The 23,185-nt window shown below is 45.8% G+C and overlaps 1 protein-coding gene across 1 annotated transcript in view; it reads left to right on the forward strand.

Annotated features, from left to right (window-relative positions):
• The first annotated feature begins 224 nt into the window (after window positions 1–224).
• Scd5 (stearoyl-CoA desaturase 5) overlaps window positions 225–23,185 on the forward strand; it is a 150,863-nt gene continuing 127,902 nt past the window's right edge. The window contains exon 1 of the mRNA XM_047566717.1: window positions 225–734. Coding sequence (XP_047422673.1) covers window positions 503–734 — 232 coding nt within the window. The 5' untranslated portion in view covers window positions 225–502. The remainder of the gene's footprint in view (window positions 735–23,185) is intronic.

Consider the following 23,185-nt stretch of genomic DNA (forward strand, 5'->3'; position numbering starts at 1 on the left):
GAGCCATGCTGCAGGCTCCCTGTCCCGGGAGCCCCATCTCACCCGCACCCCAGGCGGGAGCTTCCAACTCCGGTCCAGGGGGCTCCGGGGTCGTTCCTGCGGAGCCCAGGCAGGGGGACCTACCGGGGCCTTTCTCTTTAAGAGCCCACTGGCAGTGCTGATTGGCTGTAGCTATGCAGGTCTTTCTCCGCCGGCTCCCTGCGAGCACTCCCTCCCTCTCACCCCGCGCTCTCCGCCCCTGCTCCGCGCCACCACCCGCCCCTCGCTCCCGCCTCCTCTTCCTCGCAGCTGAGTTGAGCTCGACAGCTGCACGGGTAATACGCCAGCAACAGATGCCAGCCGCCAGGACTGGCATCCTTGGGCTACGCTGAACGCCTGAAGAAGAGGGAAGGGCTGGGAGGGCGGGGACGCGAGGTGCTGAGAATCCAGCTAAAAGGCAGGAGCCCCCACCGCACCACCAGTTCCGCGCGCAGCTGCTGCCAGCGCCCACCTTTCCCCAGCCATGCCAGGCCCGGCCACCGACGCGGGAAAGGTACCCTTCTGCGATGCCAAGGAGGAAATCCGTGCTGAGCTCGAAGGCTTGGCGTACGGCGATCGCCAGGAGAGGCCCGGCGCGCGTGAGCAGCGGCTGAACATCGTCTGGAGGAACGTGGTCCTGATGAGCCTGCTTCACTTGGGAGCCGTTTACTCCTTGGTGCTCATCCCCAAAGCCAAGCCTCTCACTCTGCTCTGGGGTAAGTGCAGCCGGAGCCCCCTACGCTCCAGGCGCAGGGAGGGGCCCCACCTGGCGCGCGAGGTCGCGGTCGGCCACGGGCGGTGTGGAGCTCCCTAGTTGTCCGCTTGGCTTCCCTACGCGCCCTGGCCCCCTAGGGATCCAGTTCTGTGCCCTTTCGGACGGGCAGGTATTTCTGTCCAGGCATTTTCAACTTTTGCTCCCCCCTCCGCTGTCAGCCTAAGTAAGCGTATTTGCTGGCTCCTTATGGAGATCCCGAGGGACCCAGCCCTGCCCGCCACCACTGTGCGCAGGGGAGCAGAGAGAGAGGATAGGTACAGGCTGCGTGGAGCGAGGACATGGCTCCGTGGAGCGAGGACAGCAGGTGGTAGTGTGGCTGTGCGGGTCCCAGGGTTCTATCTGCCGTGTTTCAATTTCTGGTCTCCCTTGGCGGGTCACGGACCTCGGAACTGAGTTAATAAAAACAAAGGTAAGAGGGAGCGGAAAGAGACCTGGCACAGGGTTGATTTTGGTTTTCGCTCATTAGATGGAAGAAAACCGTTCCTTTCCCGTCTCTTCGAGGCCCCTCTCCCTGCTTGCTCCGTGATCTTGTAATGCCCACTTGCCGTTCTCCATCCCCAGAAGTTTCTCTGAGCAAATGAGCCGGTGGCGAGAGAGAGCTCTGTCCCAGCAACAACCTCCTCCGACAGTGGCGAGTAGAGTTCTCTCCAGGCGCTTTCTCTACCTGGCCTGTGCAGGTCTGTCCTGCATCTGTGAGTGCACCTGTGGCTTTCGGGCCATCCTCCTTTCTTACACCTCCTACCACAGGGAAGGGATCCCAGGAGCAGAGCACCACCTCTCCAGAGGCCCCAGGGCCTCCGTGCCTGTGCTACAGGATCACAGTTGCTGAACCACCTAGCAGGCGTTCCTAGCCCAAGACTGGTTTAGGCTTCTGTCACCAAAACTGCAGTAACCAAGACAAAAGGCACAGACATTGATATACTGGACTGAAACTTGGAAGAGGTAATCCAAGAAGCCCTTTAACTCTGGTTTCCCTGATCTGTAAGGAACTGGGACAGGAGAAGCACAACCTACTTTTATTTCTAGAGGGGAAGAGGCAAGAACAGAAGACCTCTTTCTTCAAGGCCGATTATTCGACATAGATCTGGCTGCAGATGCATATGTACAGAATAGGGTCACTGGGGTTCCAAGCTTTCCCTTGAAGCCCTGCAGTCCCTGATTTTGGAAGCAAACCCATCCAGAATTGGATACCTCTTAAAGGGGGGTGTGGCTCAGGGAGTGAACGTAATGTTGAGGGATGGTGACAAAAGCCAGCTCTTAGGGAATCCCTAAAGCCTTTAAAGTCCCCCCAGAGCTCGGGTAATCCCCCGTCTCATCCCTCTCCCTTCACTGTGCCTTCTCAATTCCTTGTGGTTTTCACCATTGTTCTTCTTAAATGGTTTAATTCTGTCTTCCTTTATCTCTAAGTGACAGCATGGTATGACATTCAGTCATTGCTTAATGGACACTCTCCCATTGCCAGCCAAAGGCTCTGCTGCCTGGAGGCTCCATCCAGGTCCTGGTTCCCTCAGCTTTCAGAAGCGGGCTGGGCATTGAACTGCAGAGCCCACCTGCCTCTAGGGGACAGGGCCTTATCTTTAATAGCTTCAGTGTTTAGAACATGCTCAAGAAGTGAGCACTTAAAATATTATCTTACATGCCTGGAGCTCCGTGGGACTCACAGACTCCACTCTTACAACCTCTGAACCCCAGGACCCTGGTGTTCTGCCAGGAGCCACAGGATCAGGCCCTCCTCGGGTTTGCCAAGTCACCTCTGCTCTGTCCCAGACTGTTCTTAGTGGTGAAGACTGAATATTTGTTCTGAAAGACATTAGCCCCCAACTCCTCTAACTGCCTCAGAGAAGGCAACACACTGCAGGAATCTAGTTTCCCTTTTGCGGGTGATGTTGCCAAACCCCATCCTGTACCTCTGCCACTCTCTGTCCACTCTGTTCTCTAAGCCTTGCTTCTTCCTTTCCTTACCTTCAGTGCCCAAAATTGTGACTTAGAAATATTTCAAATAATGGAGCTTATCTGATCCATGGTGGGGGGCCAGGATGATGGACAACCATACAATCATATTGTAGCTAAGATCAGTTGTGATAATGTCTAGACTCTCAGACAATCAGAAGGACTAGGGGACTGTTGGTTGCCTTACAGTTATTTTCAGAGAAAACCCCGGTGTTTTGATCCACAAATCTACCCCCACCAGAGGCCCTTTGCCTATACATCCTTCACTGGTTCTGTATAACATTAGGGCTGAGTTTGTGTTTTTCTTTCTTTCTTTCTTTCTTTCTTTTTTTTTTTTTTGGTACTGGAGAGGCAGGGTCTTGCTGAGTTGCTTAGGGCCTTCACTAAGTTGCTGATGTTGACTTTGAACTCTCTTTCTTCCTGCCTCAGCCTCCTGAGCTGCTGGGATTACAGATGTCCAACACAGTGCCTGGCCTAAGGTTGAGTTCTTGCCCCAGTGGGCTGCTCATCCACTCAGGGACCTTAGTTGTCAAGGAAATAGACTTAGCTCCTCCATCACTTGCCATCCTCTACCTCAAGTGAGGTTGCCTGAAACAAGAGGCATCCATGCAGTGCACCCCTCAAGGGATGTGTTAGGTGTGCAGTGTGAAGGGAGTGCTTTACATGGTGGAAAATGTCGTCCATGAAAGATCCATCAAGGACTTCCGTCCATCTCCTGCACAGCCTGATTCTCACCCCCAACCTCCTTGGGGTCAGAGCAGTTTGTTTTTCCTTCTGATCTTCCCATTTTCCTGAGAGGGCAGCCTGTCAGAACAGAATGCTTTTGGTCTTCACAAGTCCTCAGGGATGAGTTTATTCATTTCAGGGACAGAAAACAAACTCCACTGGGAGTAACCTGAAGGTTTGAGGTCACAAAAGTGCCAGCTTTGAGGGTTTCTGGTCAAAGGGACAGTTAAACAATGCCCTGAATATTGAGCTGGGAGTGATGATCAGCAGTCATGGTATTGAGGTAAAAGCCCTAGGGCCCAATCGAACTGGTCCCTGATTGTCTCCAGGAATCTGACTGTTGACTCCAAGAAACATCAGAACCTTTTCTGGTTTCTCCCTAAATGTCATCAGAGTCCCGTAAATGTGTGCCATGTGACATATGTTTTTTTTCCCTCAAAAAGGCAACTTCAGTTGCAAAGTAGTAATTTACCCTTGTCCCTTGAATGGATCAGCCATCCTCCTTCTATCCTGCCATGGGACAAACGTGACTATTGTGAAGGCAGATGTGGGATTCTCCAGGGCCCTTTCTGTATCTGGTCCATCCTGAGTCCATCCTATGGCAAGGGAGCTGAGAAGCAGAGATTAAGGGCAGCGTCAGGGAGGGGAGTCAGGAGAAGCTGGGTGGTCCAACATGCAGATTTGGAGAATTGCCCAAAGATGAGCTGTCTTCTGTCAGGCATTAGGTAACCTAACTACCACAGCTGGGGCCGGATGTCTTTGTTGGTCCTGGTGTCTTTGTTGGGTTATGCTTCTTTTCCATGAAGGCCCTCAGGGTGCCCCAAGAATGTATGGCAATGGACTTCTGTCTTGCCTCCAGGTGTTCTAGGGTGAGTAAGGCTTAGCAGAGGGGCAGATCTGAACGGGCATCCCTGTGGTTCTTGCATGGCCTTGGATAAATTAACATCTCTGAACCTGTTTCTCACCTGTAAAATGGGTGTATCAATGATACTTGTTCATAAAGTTGTGAGAATTAAATTAGCTAATATATGTAACTCACTTAGCATAGTACCTGGACCTTGGTTGGTGTTAAGTAATTATGAGCTGCTGTTATTATCACTGGTTCTAATACTGGATCTTTTTCCTTAATAGAAGAATAAAAGACCTTCCTGCAGTCCCATAAATTGGCATAGAACTTGGCTTCATTGTGTTTCTTATTTTGGCTTTGAAGATAAAGGCTTTTCTCAAAATCCCAAGGAGAGATGAGCACCTATCCTTTTTCTGTACTTCCTCCTTTATGCCCTCCTTGTTTTTCCTTTCTATTTTCCTTCAAAACATCACCATTTTGCAGCTAGGAATCTGTTTTTGTTCCTCTGACTCCTCACCTGGTCTTTGACCCTGTCTTTGGGGATTCTGGAACATAGTTGGTAATGACTGCTGTAGAAACAGGGCCAAATTATTTTTCTGAATCTCAGTTTTGACCTGTTTTTTTTCCCCTTCCATCCCCTTGAGCCATTATTGGGAAACAAGCCTGTGATACTGAAATAAAGTATTCAAAAACCCAAAACTAAAAATCTGAATGACCCTCCCTTCCTTTTAAACTCTAATCCCAGCCCAGGGTTGTTGCAACTCCTGCATTTTTAATAAATAGGCAAGACTAAGAGCTTACCCAGACTGGACTGGAGCAAAACCAGAGAGAATAGAGTGCTTTTTGCTGGCTAAACAGTCCAGCAAGTGTAAATATAGATTGAGGTTAACATTATTAACTCAGTTTTTTTCCAAAACTGGTCAAGGTCACTGCAGTCTGTACCATGATCATAAAAACGAGAAATTGAGCTGCAGAGTGGAAACCAGGGCTGGAATCCTGGCATTGCCAATTAGTTCAACTTCAGACTTGCCCTTTATAATTCGTGAGCCTTGGTTTCCTCATTTGTAAAATGGAAATAGTAATACTGAACCGACAGGGGGGTATGTTAAAGGGCTTGGCAGAGAGTAGACACTCAGTGCTCTCTACTCTTTATTCTCTCCCAAGGGATGGGTGGGGGGTTTGAATACTTGTGATTCAAATGTGAGACACAGCTTTTAATATTTGATATGACTGTGCTACAATGTTTTAGTTCTCACTTAATCTACTTTTGTGTCTTGCCTAAGTTTATAATGATCACTTAGAAAAAGCCAGTGTTACAAAAGGGTGACAACAGCCATGGTGCTTTATTTATTTATTTTATTTCTTTTGCAGTGCTGGCAGTTGAATTGAAGGTCTCACACATGCTAAGCAAGTGGCCTACCACTGAGTTACATCTCTAGCCTCCTTGGTGGGTTTTTTAAGGATTTACAAAAGCAAATGTGTTTGGGAGGCGTTTTCCTTGAGCATTTATTTTGACATTCTGTAATCTCTGCCATGCAGTCTACCTGTCCTTCTGTCCTATGTTTCATTGGAAGTGCCAACAACCTTGGGGTATAAAGAATATAGATTTTGTGGCTGGGTGTATAGCTCAGAGGTGGAATGCTTGCCTAGCATGGACAAGGCCCTGGGTTCATCCCTGACACAGCAAAAAAAAAAAAAAAAAAAAAAAAAAGGGTATGGGACCTCAAATAAAGGGTCTAGGTCCAAAGCCCTGCTCCTCTCCCCGGTGTAGCCTTGGGCAAATTACTCATCCTCTCTTCCTGGTGACTTCAGTTTGCATTGAGGATTGTAACAGCACAAATGGCGTAGGTCTGCTGCTGGAACGAAATGAAGCAACTGCAGCAGAGGCTTGTCCAGTGCAGAGTCAGCCAGCCCTCCCCGCTTCATTCGCTGACTGCCTTGGTGCTTTCCTCCACTCAGTCCCTCTGTTGAGCTCTTTCTTTGCAGGCTGAGACCTGTTCAGAACAGCGCACCAGGGATGAAGAAAGACCCCTGGTGGTCAGGTGGCCCAGGTCATGCTCAAAGTCGGTTTGTCTCAGGTTTTATTTCCCTTGGCAGTGGATTGGGGGCCTCAACAGGGCCAGCTGCCTCCCTCATAAACACTGTTGTTTGTTCATTATATGTGTGAATGGCCATGAGAGAGCCTCACAGTCCTACATGCTTAGCGTGTGCAAGGCCCTGGGTTTACAAATTCACATCCACTAATTCATTCTCTCTCTCTCTTCTTTTTTTTTTTTTTTTTTTTTTTTTTTTTAGTACTGGGGATTGAACTCAGGAGCTTGCACATGCTAGGCAAGCTACTACTGAGCCATGCCCTAGATCTTTTTTATCTTTTGAGGCAGGGTCTCACTAAGTTGCCCAGGCTGGCCTTGAACTGTTATCCTCCTGCCTCTGCCTTCTAAGTGTCTGGGATTACAGGTGTGCACACCCAGCTACCTCTTCCTTTCTAATTGGGATGCTTTTTATTTGTTTTTCTTCCTTCTTTACCCTGGCTGGGACTGCCGCTAAGTTGCTGAGGCTGACCTAAAACTTGCAATGGTCCTGCGTCAGTCTTCTGGGTTGCCGGGCATGAGCCACCGTGCCCAGCTTGTTTTTTCATTCTGGTGGTTGTCAAAAATGACTGTTCGGGGGCTGGGGTTGTGGCTCAGTGGTAGAGCGCTTGCTTAGCTTGTATGAGGCACTGGGTTTGATTCTCAGCACTGCCTAAAAATAAAATAAAGATATTGTGTCTATCTACAACTAAAAATATTTTTTAAAAAATGAATGTTCATCAGAATCACTTGAGTAGTTTTTAAAATTTTCAGATGCTTGGGCCCCTATCCACCCTACTGAATTTGAATCTCCCAGAGTGATACCCTGACTTAAAAAAAAAAAAAAAGACTTATTTTAATTTTTTAAGGTGTTTCTGATGCACAACTAGGCTGATAACCATTATTTAGTTTCCTTATTTAACAATATTTATTACCCAGCCATTCATTATTACTGCCATTCTGAGGCAGGTGAGCTGGCAGGTGTACAGGCAGTATCCACCAAGTCAGCATAGGTTTCACAGCACAGAGCTCCTGCTGGAGGACGTGGGAACTGAGGGGAGTCTTCGGGAAGCTGGGGCTGGCTGACTGAGGGGCCTCTAAAAGATACCTGTGTATGTATGTGGAGGGGGTCTGTTCCATTCCTACTTCACTTCTACCCTAGAACTGGCCTTAAAGCAGCTGCTTCTCACTTGCCTGCATTCCGGGGTCCTCTCTTCTACTTCCGTTCCCCATTTCTGTGGGTGTTAGGGTCACTGCATGGTCTGATATTTATAAAGGAAGGTTTGAGGGCTCTGGGTTCCCACAGACTGCAGGCTTCTCTGTGAAGCATCCTAGATCTTCAGAACAAACATCCAGGCACCCCCCCAGCTGCAGCCACCTGAGCCTTAAGAGCCCTGCTACTGTAAGTGTGGTCTTTGGACCAGCAGCATCAGCATTACCTGAGAGCTTTCAGAAATAGTGAATCTCAGATTTTATCCCTGACCTATTGAATCAATAACTGCATTTTAACAATATCTCCAGGGGCTCATCAACAAGCTATGATTAGAGAAGTACCCTGTGGCCACAAACTGGCAATTTAGAGAAGCAGGACTTGAGTGGGATTTTGCAATTTTCCTTTTAATGGTCTCGTCTCCTTTGCTTCCCCTCCTACACTTTTGACTCCTTGTAGCTTATTTTAGAACATGTCAGGATCCTGCTTCTCTTACCAACAAAAGGCCGTTGCTAGTCTTTCAGTCACCACCAGCAGCAGCAGCAGCAGCAGCAGCAATGTTTAATTCATCGGCTAGAAAATTAATTTTATTTTCATGCACAGATAACAGGGGAAAATAACAAGGAGACCTTGTCTTTGGGACTTTCGCATGTCTATTTAACAGATGAACTGGTAACAGTGTGAGCCTGGGGGTTAGGCTGGCTTTCCACAAATTTGAGAAGCAGATTTTATTAGTTGGGATAAAATATTTGACTTTTGACTGCAGATATCACAAAATTCAGCTTCAGTGGCTTATATGATAAAGAAGATTTCTCATTTCATTAATAAGAAATTCTAAGGCGGGGCACTAATGGGAGGACCCAGCAATGGCATCAAAGAGCAGTTTTCTTTCCCACTTTGGTGGTCTTGTTGCATTTAGTTTTCCACGTAGTTACAAGATGACTGCCAGAGTTCCGTGGAGTTATGACACTGTCCTAGGGAAGAAGAGAGAAGCTGCCCCTTCTTGCTTTATCACAGAGTAAAAAATCTTTTCCTTGTCGCTTCACCACTGATGTCCCCTGAAGTCTTACTTGCCAGGATGAGTCACGTGTCCCTTATTAAAGCAGTCATTGGCAAGGGAATGGATTCTGGTGGCCCGTTCAGCCTGATCAGGACTGGCTGCTGTCCTAGTCCATCAGGCTGCTGTAACAGAACTTGAACCACAGATTTATAAGGGCACTAATTCCATCCCATGGGGGTACCATCCTTATGGTGTAATCACCTCTCAAAGGCCCCACCTCTGACTTCTACCACCTTAGGGGTGAGGATTCTAACACTTGAAATTAGATAAATTCATGCAGACCCTAGCAACCACCAAGTCACATGAAGGGTGGGCAAAGAGACAAACAAACTCCAGGCTCTGCTGGAGGGAAAAGGCAGACACGGCTGCTGGTACAGACCACACCTCTTCTTCCTTCCTTCCCCTCGGGGTGCACCTCCTCTGTCTGGAGAGGCTTTAGTTCCTATGACTTATGTTTCAGTGTGCTCTGCCCTTTGCCACACGGACCCCTTATGCTTGTCTGAGGTCTTGCGGTCATCATGGTGAGTGGTAAATGTCTGCTTTCCCCTGAGGTTCCAAGTTCCTCCAGGGCAGCTCTGCCCCAACCTAACACAGATGCCCAACATGCACAGAGTGGAGTGGATGGATCAAGGGATAAATGAATGAGGCTAAGTCACCGTGGGGCCTAAGGGAATTTGCATTTGGTCCCTTAACTTTAAAAATGACGCACCCCCCCCCTTGGAGAACTGTTTGGTTTGGGGGGAAGGATGGGGAGAGGGAGACCCCTTCCTCAGTGCCCTGGAGATCTGCATGCACCTTTGTATCTGTCCACCCTGTGAATAGCCTTGGCCTGGGGGAAGCTTGCATTTCTCTATGCTCCTCAGGGCTTTGATGAGGGGTGATGGGTCAGGGTGGGTTGAGTGTGGAGGGTGGGGAATGTGACTCTGGGCACAGGGAATTCTTAACTACCCTTGGAGTAGGGTTCCTGGAACTGAATTAAAAAGATAGAAAACCCAGTGACTTAGAATGTAGTTTTTTTTGGGGGGGGGGCTCTTGACCCCTGAGCTACATCCCCAGCCCTATTTTGTACTTTGTTTAGAGACAGGATCTCACTGAGTTGCTTACTGCCTCCCTTTTAGCTGAGGCTAGCTTTGAGCTTGTGATCTTCCTGCTTCAGCCTCCTGAGCTGCTGGGATTATAGGCATGTGCCACTGTGACTGGCTTAGAATGTGTTCTTGGCTTTGGGAACACACTTTTCCCCAGACTGTTGATTTTATGATTGGTCATTTTTCATGTGACACAGAACCTCACTGATGAAATCACAGCCAGATTTCTGTTTTTTTTTTTTTTTAATTTAAATCTTTTGTAGTTGTAGATGGACACATACCTTTGTTTTATTTATTTATTTTCATGTGGTGCAGAGGATCGAATCTAGGGCCTACATACACTAGGCCAGTGCTCCACCACTGAGCCACAACTTTCTGTTCTCTTGCCTCAGATTTTACTTAAGGGCAGTTAAAAGTCCAGTGCCTCCTCACTTAAGCCCACCCAGCAAGTGCTTTTTATTTACACAGTCTAAGAACGAAGTGTATTACCAAGAGGGAAAGTGCTACCTGACGAGGAAAACAGAACAATAGCTTTTAGACAGAGTATGGAAAACCATTTTTGAAAGTGAACATTCAGGAAGATGTACAGAGCAGAACTGTAATGTAATCGTGTAAAACCTTTGAGTCAGATATGCATGTAAATTGCCTACTTAAGGTAAGTGCTTAATGGTCGTTGCTCTGGGTGGTGGTTGGGTCTCCTAGGGTGGAAGATTCCTAATATCACCTCTGAAATGAGAGAAGAAAAATCAAATATCAATGAACTTGGAAATGAAATGAGACAAGAATAGAGATTTGAAAGTCAGGTTTAAATGCATTTTCTTCCTCTATCATTGTCTAGCACATGGATATCATCATATACTTGGTATTGGGGCTGCGTTGGTTATAGCTTGGTTCTTTGATGGGAGGATGGCTTATGAACACAATCTGGGAGCTAAATGGACCAGGCTACCTCTAATAGCATTCTCCTCATCAAAAGCATTTATCAAGCAAGCAATTAATTACTTATGGCTCTGGGTCAGGCATTGTGTAAGAAAACAAAGACTCAGGTCTCTCCTGTTCTCTTTTTTTTTTTTTTTTTTTTTTGGGTGCTAGGGCTCAAACCCAGGGCCTTGTGCTTACAAGGCAAGCACTCTACCGACTGAGCTATCTCCCCAGCCCCTCTCCTGTTCTATCTTTTATACTCAAAGGAACAACTACTGTTTTCCCCCAAGTACTGTAACTAGCTATTGTTCTTTGGGCAGGGGTAGAAGATGGAAAATGCGCTTATCCTTTCCATGCATGAAATTAGAAATTAATTTCTGAAACTTAAGTGTTTCATGGAGAAGTTCATCAGTTCACCCCTCTCCTAAGTATGTTCATAAGAAGATTTTGAGATGGTTTCAATGAAAATGGTCTGTTCTTTTTTTTTTTTTTCTCTGTTCTTAATGTGTGACTCACTTTAAGTGTCCCCAAAGCATTTGCTGTGCCCTGGAGTCACTATAATCAAAAGGAGATACTTATTAGCAATGTGAATAGGGCCCATTGTGGGAGCCATTAACATTTTTGAGCTCTATTCGCATTACTTCAGGGTCTTTCCTACAAAAGAAGGAAAAAGTAATTTTATTTCTATCCTTCATAGTTCTTAGTTGGGACAGGGCCCTCCACCAAAAGACTGATTAACTAACAATGATGAACAGAACTTTATTGGCCTTCATATGTATACTTGGGAGATACACAGGGAATGGGTAGTTCTCAAGAGGTGGCTTTGAATTCAGGATAGAGCATCTTCAGCAGAGAAGGATACATTTTTAGAGAAGCAACAAGACAAAGGAAAAGAACTCTGACTGTAGGGAGGCAAATAGATAAAGGCTAGTTAGTAAGCCTCAATAAGTTGATTTTGTGGGTATCCAGGCTGAGAGGGGCCTAACTTTGATCAACCTTTGTTCTTTTTGGTAGAAGGTGGAGCGGGGGACACTAGCTCTTGTAAATTTACGTCCTGCTTTTAGGCAAATAAGGGAATGGTAGAGAGGTAGGTTTCTTTTTGTTTGTTTGTTTTTAATATATCTGCTTCTTGTCAATTGCCTTCAGTTCGAAATATGCCCCGTCTGGAGATCTGGGGCAAGTTAAGTCACACCATCTGGGTATAAAGTAGATAGATATGAACTAGCTTTGCAGTGCTAGAATAAGCAGTTATTGAAGCTAATATTCCCTTGGGCACAGAGCTTGTATTCAATCAGCATGTGCCACTGTGGTTCTACTAATGATTAAAATATTGAAATAACAAGTTGCTGCTGCCTTTTCTGCTACTCATGGACTCCCCAACAATCCCAAGCTAGAGGGTCAATGCTGGGCTCAGCTGCAGGGCTTAAATCTACATCTGTTCTGATTGGTTTTGATTGGTTGGTGCTTTGTGGGTTGTCAAATATTTTTCATATCACTCTGCATATTCATTCTCTTGTTGTATAATGGATGTAATCTTTAGCTTCTATCCCATTCACAGTTCTAGTTAAATATGAGAACTTAAAAGAAAATAAATCTGTTGTTCCAGTCTAAATTGATATCCCCATACTGTGTGAGGAAAGGTATTGGAGCCCAATCGAAATTCTGGGGCTTAGCCAGGCACCACGGCACACATCTGTAATCCCAGAAGTTTGGGAGACTGAGACAGGAGGATTGTAGGTTCGAGGCCAACCTCAGCAACTTAGCAAGGCTTTAAGCCACCGAGTGAAACCGTGTCTTAAAATAAAAAATTAAAAGGGCTGGTGTCGCCAGCAATGAGTAAGAGAGGAATCAAGTTTGGTTCCAACAAGTGAATTTTATTCATGCAATGCACACTCAACATAACATTCCTAATAATAGCAAATCACAAATACATTGAAGGCTCACTCCCTTATTCATCTAGAGTCCAATCCCCATGGACTTACTCAATGCAGCGTCTCTTAGTCAAGAAGCCAGTCAACAAGACCAAGGGAATTCTTCTCAGCTGTAGCCTCTTTCAGCTCTTCGGATGTCTTTGGATGTCCTTGGGTGTCCGACAAGCCAGAGGCTGGATGGCAGTCGTCGTTGCGGGAGAGGTGGTCAGTTGTCTGGCCTCGGTGACAATGATCGATCAATAATCAGCGATAATGTGGACAGCAGCTGGGGCAGTCAAGAGGCAGAGGGACATGGAGTCCTCTGGTCACAGTGCTGCTGACAGTTTGCTCCAAAAGTCCAGGGGTTTAAGTAGTGATTTTTAGCCCAGTCATGCTCTGGCCTTCATTGATAAAGACCAGAACACGACTATACTAGATGCTATCACTCAAATCATAGATAAAGGTTCATATTGGTATTGTTCAGGAGTGCCATCCTGCCACAGCAAGCTTGTCACCAGGTGCCTGTATTTTAGTTTTATAAGTCCAGGCAAATACCAAATACAGCTTTTATTTCTACATAACACACAACTATAGTAATTCCTATTATTTCCTTGTCTCATTACAGGTGGGGATATGGTTTAGTGGTTAAACACCCCTGGGTTCAATCCCTGATACAAAAAAACAAAAAAACAACAAACAAACAAACAGAAAAGAAAAAGAAAAGAAAAGAAAATTCAAGGGCTTTAGGTGACTCGATTGTCCTAGAAGAAACTCCTTTTGTGGTAGAAGCAATGTGCATTTAAAAGGTGATTGTAAATTTTATTTATAATTGCCTTTGCATAAGATTTCCTTATCTGAGAGAATTGACATTAATTCTATCATCAGAAAAAATAACATTGTAAAATTACTTTCTTGTGGTGTTGGGAGGTAAGAGGACAGATGAGGAAGGTGCCATTAGTCAGGTGGTACTCCTAACTCACAATTCATTTTCCCATAAGTGGTAAATGGTGTCTAGGCCCACCAGATAGCTCAGGGTCAGGGTCACTCAAACAACACCTGAGACTTGGTACAGGTCATTTTTTTTTTAATTCAAGAAAGTTTCAAGCCCATACAAAAGAGAATAATCTTACTCCTCCCATCCTTGCTTTTCGTGGGTTTTTTTTTTTTTTTTTTTTTTTTTGCAATTTTTTACTTTGATACATAATTTTAGACTCAGAATAATTATAAAAATGGTACTAGGAACTTTCAGCCCAGTTTCACCATTTACATCTTGCTCCATTTGCTTTATCATTTTTTCCATGTTCTTATATACATATGTGAATGTACATTAATTTTTTCTGAACCATTTGAGAACAAGTTGGAAGCACTCTCCCCTTTTATCTCTAAATATCTCAATGTATATTTCCTAAGAACAAGAACATAACCACAGTACAGTTACCCAAATCAGGAACTATAACCTTGATATTTCCTAAGCCTTAGTGGTTACTCAAATGTCATCAAGTGTCCTAGTAGTATCCTTTAGTAGCTTTTTTCCCCCTCTTTCAGATTAGGTTGAAGCAAATTCTAGAAACTGGATCCACAAATACCTTGGTCGAGGGGATTCTGGCTACATGATCCACATGGAAAACCTGGGAGCAGCCTTTCCTTTACTAACTGCCCCTAGTCCTTGGGGAAAAGAGCTTTGAGAGACTGTATCTAAAAGTGTTGAGGCACAGAAACCCAGAAGCAGGGATCAGCTGTCAGTCAGTTTGCCTCAGCGAGGTCTGCTGACTCTCTGCACTGGATCATTTCAGTGAGTTGCTTCTTGAGCGCAGATTCAAGGCTCCACCCCGACCTCCAGAACCAGACTTTCTGAGGTCAGATCCAGGAATCTGCATTTTAATAGGCTGCAGGTGGTTCTTGTACCCAGAGGGGTTGGGTGGCACTCCATCCCAGGGGCTGTTGGCTTGAGAGAAATGCCATGTCCTCCTGTACAACCCTGAATTCAGGATAGTTCTGTGATTGTTAGTTTACCTGAAATGCCAGGGAAATGTCATTGGGATTACAGGCATGTGCCACCCTGCCTGGCTCTGAGAGCCCCACTCTATGGGGACTTCACAAAATTTGGAGGAGAGCAGGCACTTTCTAGCTTGGCCCCCTTCTTGGTAGGCGAGAAACATAGTGTAGGTCTGCTTGTGATAAAGTGTTTATTCGTGGCATCTTGGAACCAGGCTTCTCTGCCATCCAATACAATAACACCCTTGGTGACTTTTCTGACCCACTGACAAATGAAAATGGTCAGGAAAACTCCAGGAATGGGCAGGAAGACTCCTGGCTCTAGATGTTATCTATAATCAAGGGGTGGCGGGAGAGGTTAGTTCTAACCCGTATCCTATAAACGGTGGTCATGGAACATAGGTGGTTTTCCTGGCCTGCAGGCTGGCGAAGGGCAGTGATCACCCTCACTCAGGGCAGTACCTATCTTAGGCCAGTTTTGTGCAGCAACAAGAGAATACCTGACATGAGGTAAATTTTAATTAACACAGGTGTATTGGCTCACAGTTCAAGAGGTCAGCATGGGAGAGGTTTCTTGTTCTTCCATTACGTAGCAGATGGTGGAGGAACGCACCCTTTTTTAAGGAACCCATAGCATTAATCCACTTTGCAGGGAGGTGCCCACCACCCAAATGCCTCCCATTAGGCTCTGCCACCTACATCATGCCTGGGGATCAAGTTTCCAACACATGTACTTTAGGAACACACTGAAATCATAGCATCATTCCTTGTGCTGAAGAATTGTCCCCTCCCTCATCTGGGAAGGAGATGCGCTTCCAAGTGCTTTTTTCATTTAACCTGAGTGGTTCTCAGGCCATTGCTAGATCTTTTTGAGATCTTGAGACTCATTTAGCTTTCCTCAGGAGAGTTGCTGTCATTCAGCTATGTGCAAGCAAGGCAAAGAGGTGGGCAGAGAGCCTTCTAAAAAGCCAGGACTTGCTTCTGTCGACTGGAATCTTCCTGGGGAAGAAGCAATGCAAAGTGCTAAAAGCAAAGCAGCCCCTTGGCCCTGTGTCACAAGGCCCCTGACTGTAAGAGCAGCAGGCCACTGGAGAGGCAGAGGGCCCAGCTGGGCTCCGGGGTAGCCAGGTGTGTCTGCAGTCTCAAGGTTGGAGGGAGAGATTTTTGGACTCAGATAAATCTTTGCTGAATAGCTAAAGTGCTAATTAATCCCCCAAGTCTCTCCCTAGCCAGGGCCATTTCTAGTAGATATTAATTGGGTTTATGAAAAAGATAAAGTATTTTAAGATGCAAAAGAAGTTCTCCAGGCACTGTTGTGATGACACTGAATGTGCATATTGGTGTTTTTGTCTGTGCTCCGATTCAGGAGCCTGGAGGGAGCTCTTTTGGAATATGCTTTTCTGCACCTGCTTGGAGACAGGCAGGCTAAGAGATTTAGATGTCTAATTAAATTCCATTTCCCACACTTTTGTGAATATGGTCCCAGTGTGGGCCAGAGGCTGAGAATACATACGTAAGCAGAGTATCATTCTGACCCTTAAGAAGACCTCCATCACCCTCAACTGGTAGGAAGGAACAGTCAATTGACCATCTATGAGCAAGAAATGCCACAAAGTCAGGAGGGACAACTGGTCCACCCCAGAGTCCATTAAGACAGTTAGATCAACTGACCAACCAAACAATTAACTATCAGGTCTTCTCTGAGGCCTGTTGGTTGACCACTGCTCTAGAAGGAGAGATGGACCTAGGCCAATTATCTGTCACATCAGGACAGAAGTAGGCAGGTAAGGCCAGAGGAGGAACATGGCCGAGGCTGCCTGTGGAGAGAGCTAAGTGCATGTCCTCCAAACAGAACCATCAGGAGAAAGCAGATGTAACAGCACATTCTGGTCATAGGCTGTGGACTCTGCAGGAGAATTGGTGGCTAAAAATGCCCTAAACATTTTGGTACTTCCTACTTAAGGCATCATACTTAATGCTTTTGGGGTTGTAACTCTTAATCCACTCAATAATAGCTCTGTGAAGATGTCATAGGGCCACAGTATCTTAATTACAGTATGAACAACAGTCAGACTTGGAAAACAGTAATTTCATAACTAATTTAAAGTAAAAACTCAGTGAATTTGTTTGGTGGCAAAATCTGACCTGACCTATTTTATTAGTTGGTGTAATTTTCCTGTTAATTTGTTTGATGGCAGACTCACGGTGGACATGACTTTGGAGCATGTGCACAGCATTACCTTTCTAAAACTGGAAAAGTTCTCAACTTTGAAGCACATTTGACTTGAGATTTTAGATAAGGGACTGTGGACATTTGTTCACATTTTGTGCTGGAGGAATCAGAGTGGCAGTTAGGATTCAGTTACCAAAGGTAACCAAACTGGTAAGGGAAGTCAGGGTTGGCACAAAGACCCTTCTGATTCCTGAGCCCTGTCAGACACCCTTAGGCGATACTGCCCGAAGGCTCTAACTTTCTACAAAGGAGTGATCTGAGAACTAGATGTGTGAGCACCTCTGAGTGAGAGTGGATTGGGATAACATTGACCTTTGGTGTTCCTGGTGGCCAAGCTCTGATGATATTCCCATCACCCCTCTAGGTGGAAGTACCAAGGATGAGTGTCAATCTCTCTCCTTGGCCCATGAAGAGATGTAGGCTTAGACACCCTTGCTCTGGTGGCACTCAGGCATTATTTACCAAGGCATGACAATATTGTGCCTCTGCCTATAGGATCTATTGTTGCCTTGACAAAAATCTGACCCCCTGACTGAATCATTTCTGGAAGCTGCTTTTCATGATTCTTCATTGTCTGCGCATCTTAATCTCATTAGTGGTCTGTAATTCCTAAATTCAGAGACCAGTGGGAAAGATGTACTTACAAAATAATTCAGGAGTGTTATAGGTTGGAAACAGGGCCAGCCTTACATGACCCATGGCAGAAAATAAGTAACCAATGGGAAATGATTTTTCTTTTTTTGGCGGGGGTTGGGGGTGGGGGCGGTTACTGGGAATTGAAACTGGGAGCACTTAACCATTGAGCCACATCTCCAGCCCATTTTTGAATTTCATTTATTTATTGGTACCAGGGATTGAACCCAAGGGCATTTAACCACTGAGTCACATCCCAGCCCTTTGTATTTTTTTATTTTGAGACAGGGTCTCACTAGGTTGCTTACAGCTTCACTAAGTTGCTGAGGCTGACTTTGAACTCATGGTCCTTCTGCCTCAGCCTCCCACTGGGATTACAGGGTTGCCCTACCACGCCCAGTTAGAAATTACTTTAAGGACAGGCTTTATAAAACCTTCAGTTTATCCTCAGCTGTCCCAGCATTTGGAGCAGGGGTTCTGGGTCCAGGTTCTGCTCCAGGGCTTTTTTTTCATAAGCCTCCTGCAGCAGAGTGCAAGGTTTTATGCCCGCCATTTGTTTTCTTCCATCAGATTCTGAGCAGAGCCTGTGACCTTAGAAAGATTAAGTAGGCGCTGTTGGTCTAGAGGAAGATGGTTAAACTTGCCAGCATTTTCTGAAAGAATAAATAGGGAGTGAGTATCCATTTATGTGTACCGTTCATTGTCCCTTGGAAATCTATAGTTAATATAATCACTTGTGTGGTTTATTTTTTTTTCCTTTTTTTTTTTTTGCTGCTGGGGATTGCACCCAAGACCTCATGCATGCTAAGCATGCATTTAATTGATAGAATAATTGAGTCTTGGTAGGATGAAAGGGTAACATAGGTAATGGACTCCTGTGGGGTAAGCTCCTAAACACCCTCCACACAAATAAGGGATCCCCATGGATGCTCTTACCTTCTCACCGTGGTGAGGGGAGCAGTGCTGGCACCCTGAGAGCTTCCTTCCCACCTCTGCTCAGCTCTGTTTATTAAAGACACTCAGGTGCAAAGGCTCCTGAGGACCCAGTGTGCTACTTTTCTATTTATTGCCATAACACATTATACATATATTATATAAGTAAATGCCTTATAGCAAAACAAATTTCTTATCTTACAGATTAGGAGCCTGACACAGGTCTCACTGTGCTAGGATGGCTACCTCCATTCCTTTTGGGAAGCCCTATTTCCTTGTCTTTTCCAGCTGGCAGACTGTGTCCCTTCCTGCATCTTCAAAGCCAGGCAGGTCAAATCCTTCTTGTAGGATATCATGCTACCTCCTCTTCTGCTTCCCTTCCAGTTCTAAGGACCCTTAGAACTTGTGATTACATTGAGCTACCCAGATATTTGAGAATTATTTCCCCAGTTTAAGGTCAGCTAATGAGTAAGCTTAATCCAGTTCACAACCTTAATTTCCCTTTTACCCTGTGATGTAACATATTCAGATACCAAGGATCAGGATGGGACCTCTTTGGAAGACCATCATTCTGCCTACCACACCCAGACACCGAAGAAAGCTAACCTTCATTACTTTCTCTAGTTATTATAGGTACTACTTGGATAGAAATGCTGTTTTATATAGCTTTTTTTTTTTTTTTTTTTTTTTAAGAGAACTTGTCTTTGCTGTGGGGACATCAAGGAGTCATCAGAGTCACAGTCTCTGGCCTCATCCTCCCCTTCCTGGGAGATGGTCTGGCTAGCTTACGGCTTGGGGCCTGCTGACCAGGAATAGCCCCTAGAGCTTATAGCCCTCCTAGGGACCTTCCAAAAGACATCTGATGATGTCAGTGTTTGAGCAACCAATTTGGGCCAGGTCCCTGGGTAACCTATGTTAGCCACAAATGGCTGGAGACAGTGTAGATTCTGGAAGCTGTCAAACAAGGATTTTATTTAGGATGGGGGTGGGGAGAAATTCTTGGCCTGTCTAGAATGCAGAATTTCATCTTCCTTTCACACAACCTTTTCAACTATGTATACAGGCTAGAAAAAGAGGCCATCTAACAATGACAATAGCAACAAGAAACAGGTACAGAATTATGCAGAAAGTGCAGAGGGGAAAAGAGCCCCATGTCATTGGACTTGTGGGTCTCCTGGAAATGATAACCAGGCCTTGGGGTTAGGGTCCATGGAGGAATAGGACTCTCAAGCTTTCAAACGTTCGAAGGGCAGGGGTGGGGGCTTTCTCTTGGTGAGGAGACTTTATTAGTTGCTTGGATTTTGGGCTTTTGTTTGTTTTGTTTCCACTCTGGCTGGGAGAACATCCCTCACTGTGACCATATGAAGCCATGTCTCTATTTGTAGCCCTGGGGATGAGAAATATAGAAACTTTCCCAAAAGCAGGACTAGCCACATAATTTACAGAACCCAGCACAAAATAAAACACCTTTGTTAAACAATTATTAGAAATTCCAAGGGCTAGGCATGTAGCTCGGAGACAGAGCACTTGCTTAGAACACTCAAGTTCCTGAGCTCAATCCCCAGCACCAAAACAACAACCAGTAACAAAGAATCTCAAGATGTGATGGCAGCATATTGAACCTCAGTTCTGCATCCGTACGATGGAGATCATGTTACTGACCCAGTATAACATCATAGGACAAACTGTTTTTGGTGCTCTAAGACAGGGCCAAGACTACCCAGCCCCTCATCCAGCCAACCAGGATTCTGCCCAGAACTAATGGTCCCAAAGTCCACATAAGAGCATGTGTACAATCTGGGTGCAGTGGTGGCCCATGCCCTATAATCCCAGGTACTCAGGAGGCTAGGCAGGAGGATTGCAAATTTGAGACCAGCCTCAGCAACTTAATGAGATCCTGTTTCAAAATAAGATAACAAGGGCTGGGGATATAGCTCAGTTGGTAGAGTGCTCACCTCACAAGCACAAGGCCCTGGGTTCAACCCCCAGCACCAAAAAAAAAAAAAAAAAAAAAAAAAAAAAAAAGATAACAAGGTTTGGGGAGATGGCTCAATGGTAGAGTATTTGCCCATGTCCTCTAGTTCAATCTCCAATGTGGTGGAGAGTTAATAGAGGCTAGGGCTCACCTGCTGAGGACCAGCCCAGTTCAATATGGCTACCCAGATGTTCCTGTTCCCCTGCTTTTCCTTATCAGCTCTCAACACACACATACCCGTGCCCTTCCTTCCCGAGGTGCTTTCCCAGGTAGAAAGCATGGGCCAGACCTGAGCTTCCACAGCACCAGCCTTCTCAGAATCCATCCCTGCAGCCCTCCTCCAGGGTGTGAATGAACAGGGGAAGGGGGCCATGTGGGAGGATAACTGTCCAGTGAATCCAGGGGACATCCTTGAACTCATCCTGACCAGTCCCTGCCACCTTTTCCCCAGCAGCCTCTTTGCTGGCAACAGGCAGAAGTAGTGGTCTTGCATTCCATCTCTTCTGCCCACTCCACTCTGACTGAGCCAGAGGTGCTGATTAGCAGAGAATTGGCAAACTGTGGGAGGGAAGGAAGGAGCCAAGGTCTGAACTTCTTGGCCTGTGGCAGAAGAAATATTGGCTGCTGCAGAGACCCCACCCCTGAGCTTGGTGAGCTCTGGGTGGCTCGGCAGAGCCAAGGACAGCTGGAGCCACAGATTTAGGGACTTCACCCTGTTGCTACCTGTAAAGCATTGCTGAGGGTTGAACTGCAAATTCCTTCTGTCACAAAGCTGGTATCAATCAGTCCCTCTGATTGGAATCTTGGGAAGATAAGGTGGGTGGAAGAAAAGCAGGGGGGCGCCTAGAAACAGAACAGAAACACTTTGGGGTCTGTTTTCCTCAGGCAATAAGTTCTCACACCCAGGAGAAGCAAAATATGAAGAGAGGGGGTCACTCTTCCCCCAGGGAGAGGTGGTCGGTGGGTTGTTTGTATACTGAAGCAGTCACCCCAAACCTGGAGCTGTCATCTTTCTTATTGGAGATTTTATTTTGCATCTTATACATTAAGTAATACTTGTTTCTTGTAGATAACCAGGAAATATAAGCAAGCAAAAAGAAAAAAAATCACTTCTCCCTATTTTAAAGAATTATTTTTTTGGGCTGGGGAGATAGCTCAGTTGGTAGAGTGCTTGCCTTGCAAGCACAAGGCCCTGGGTTCGATCCCCAGCACTGCAGAAAAAAAAAAAGAATTACTTTTTTATTACCTATTCTTTATTACCATTTTGGACTGTAGCCTTCCAGGCTTTTTTCTCTATGCCTAACTATGGTCTCATTCTCTGCAATTATCCTATGACCCTGTTTTATCTGATTTTTCACCTGTCAACCTATGGTAATATCTTCTCATGCCCATTGATGTGGATCACAGGTTATTTTTAATGGCAGTGTTGTATTCTGAGGTTTTGATGTACTTAGGTCATTCTGCTGTTGCAGTGTTGCTGTTAACAAACATGCTACACCCTAGGAGCTTCATCTGTGTGCACATCTTTAATAATTTCCTCAGAATACATTTCTAGATGTTATTCCCTTAAGGCTTAAGAACAGGGGTTCTCATCCAGAAATGACCCTTCTACCACAAAAAGGAATTTAGCAATGACTGGAGATGTTTTGGGATGTCACAACTGGAGGGAAGTTGCTACTAACCCCTAGTGGATAGAAACCAGCATGCCATAAACCTCCTATAATTAAAGGACAGAGCCTCCTATCAAAGAATCATCACATCCAAAATGTTGATAGTGGATGGCTGAAAAACTGCTTCTGACACCTGGTCAGTTTCTTTCTTTGTAATATTTTGTGGGGCTGGGTTTCTAAGCCTCTGAGGAAAGTGAGGTGGAGATACTCAGTTTAGATGATTAGTGCTCAACCAAAACTCAACCCCCGCCTACCCCCCAGTTGCAGGAGGATTTGATTTGGGGTGACCAAATAAGTAATATGTGCCACTTCTAGCCTGTCCTTTCATCCAGGAGAGAAAGAAAGGCAGGATGCCTTAGGAGCAGGAGAGAGAGAGAGAGAGAGAGAGAGAGAGAGAAGGAATGGGAAGGGATGGGGTTCAGCTCTGGACAGTGCAACCCTTGTAGCAGTGAAGAGGACTGTAAGTATTTTTCAGGGACCTAATGGCCATTTCTGGGCACTGAGGATCCAGCCAGGGAAGACACGTGTAGCTGCAGAGGGCAGGAGGAGGAAGCCTTTCAGAAAGCCTCTATTGTCTCCCCAAAACTGGCGTGTAGGAAGTGTGAAGTCCTGTGTCAGGAGTGCTGGCCAGGGCCCGTCTGATCAGGATTGGAAACTGTCACCTCCCCCCATCATGCAGGGTCATGCAGTGGAATCCAGAATGTTGCCCTATCCATGAAGTCTGTGTCTCAAGCAAACCCGTGACACTTGTTGACACTGGCCACGCCCCTTGTTCCTTTTTCAGGATTCCTTACAACCCTTCATTCATAACCCAAGTAATTACCAAGCACCTATTGGATACCAGACCTCAGAGAGGCAGTAAATAAATGGGCTCAGTTGCTGCCCTTGCGAAGCAGAATGTCCACTGACTCAGCAAGCTGTGGAAGTGCTGCAAAGAGGGACATACAGGGTACTGTGGAATGCAGCATGGGAACACCCCATCTGTGCTTGAGGGGGATGCAGAGGGAGCTGGGGTCAGGGAAGCTCCTGGTATTGTTGCTGGAAACCTATTTTCCTGTGTGTGAGGAAGCCCAGGCTGCCTGAGAGGATGAGGGATCAGAAGAAAGAGGGGCCCAGACATGGCAGCTGAGGCTTCAGATAGGAAGGAAACCATCCTAGACCATCCAGCTAGAGCC

Source organism: Sciurus carolinensis, chromosome 10 (genome assembly GCF_902686445.1).
Source record: "Sciurus carolinensis chromosome 10, mSciCar1.2, whole genome shotgun sequence".
NCBI classification, from domain to species: domain Eukaryota; kingdom Metazoa; phylum Chordata; class Mammalia; order Rodentia; family Sciuridae; genus Sciurus; species Sciurus carolinensis.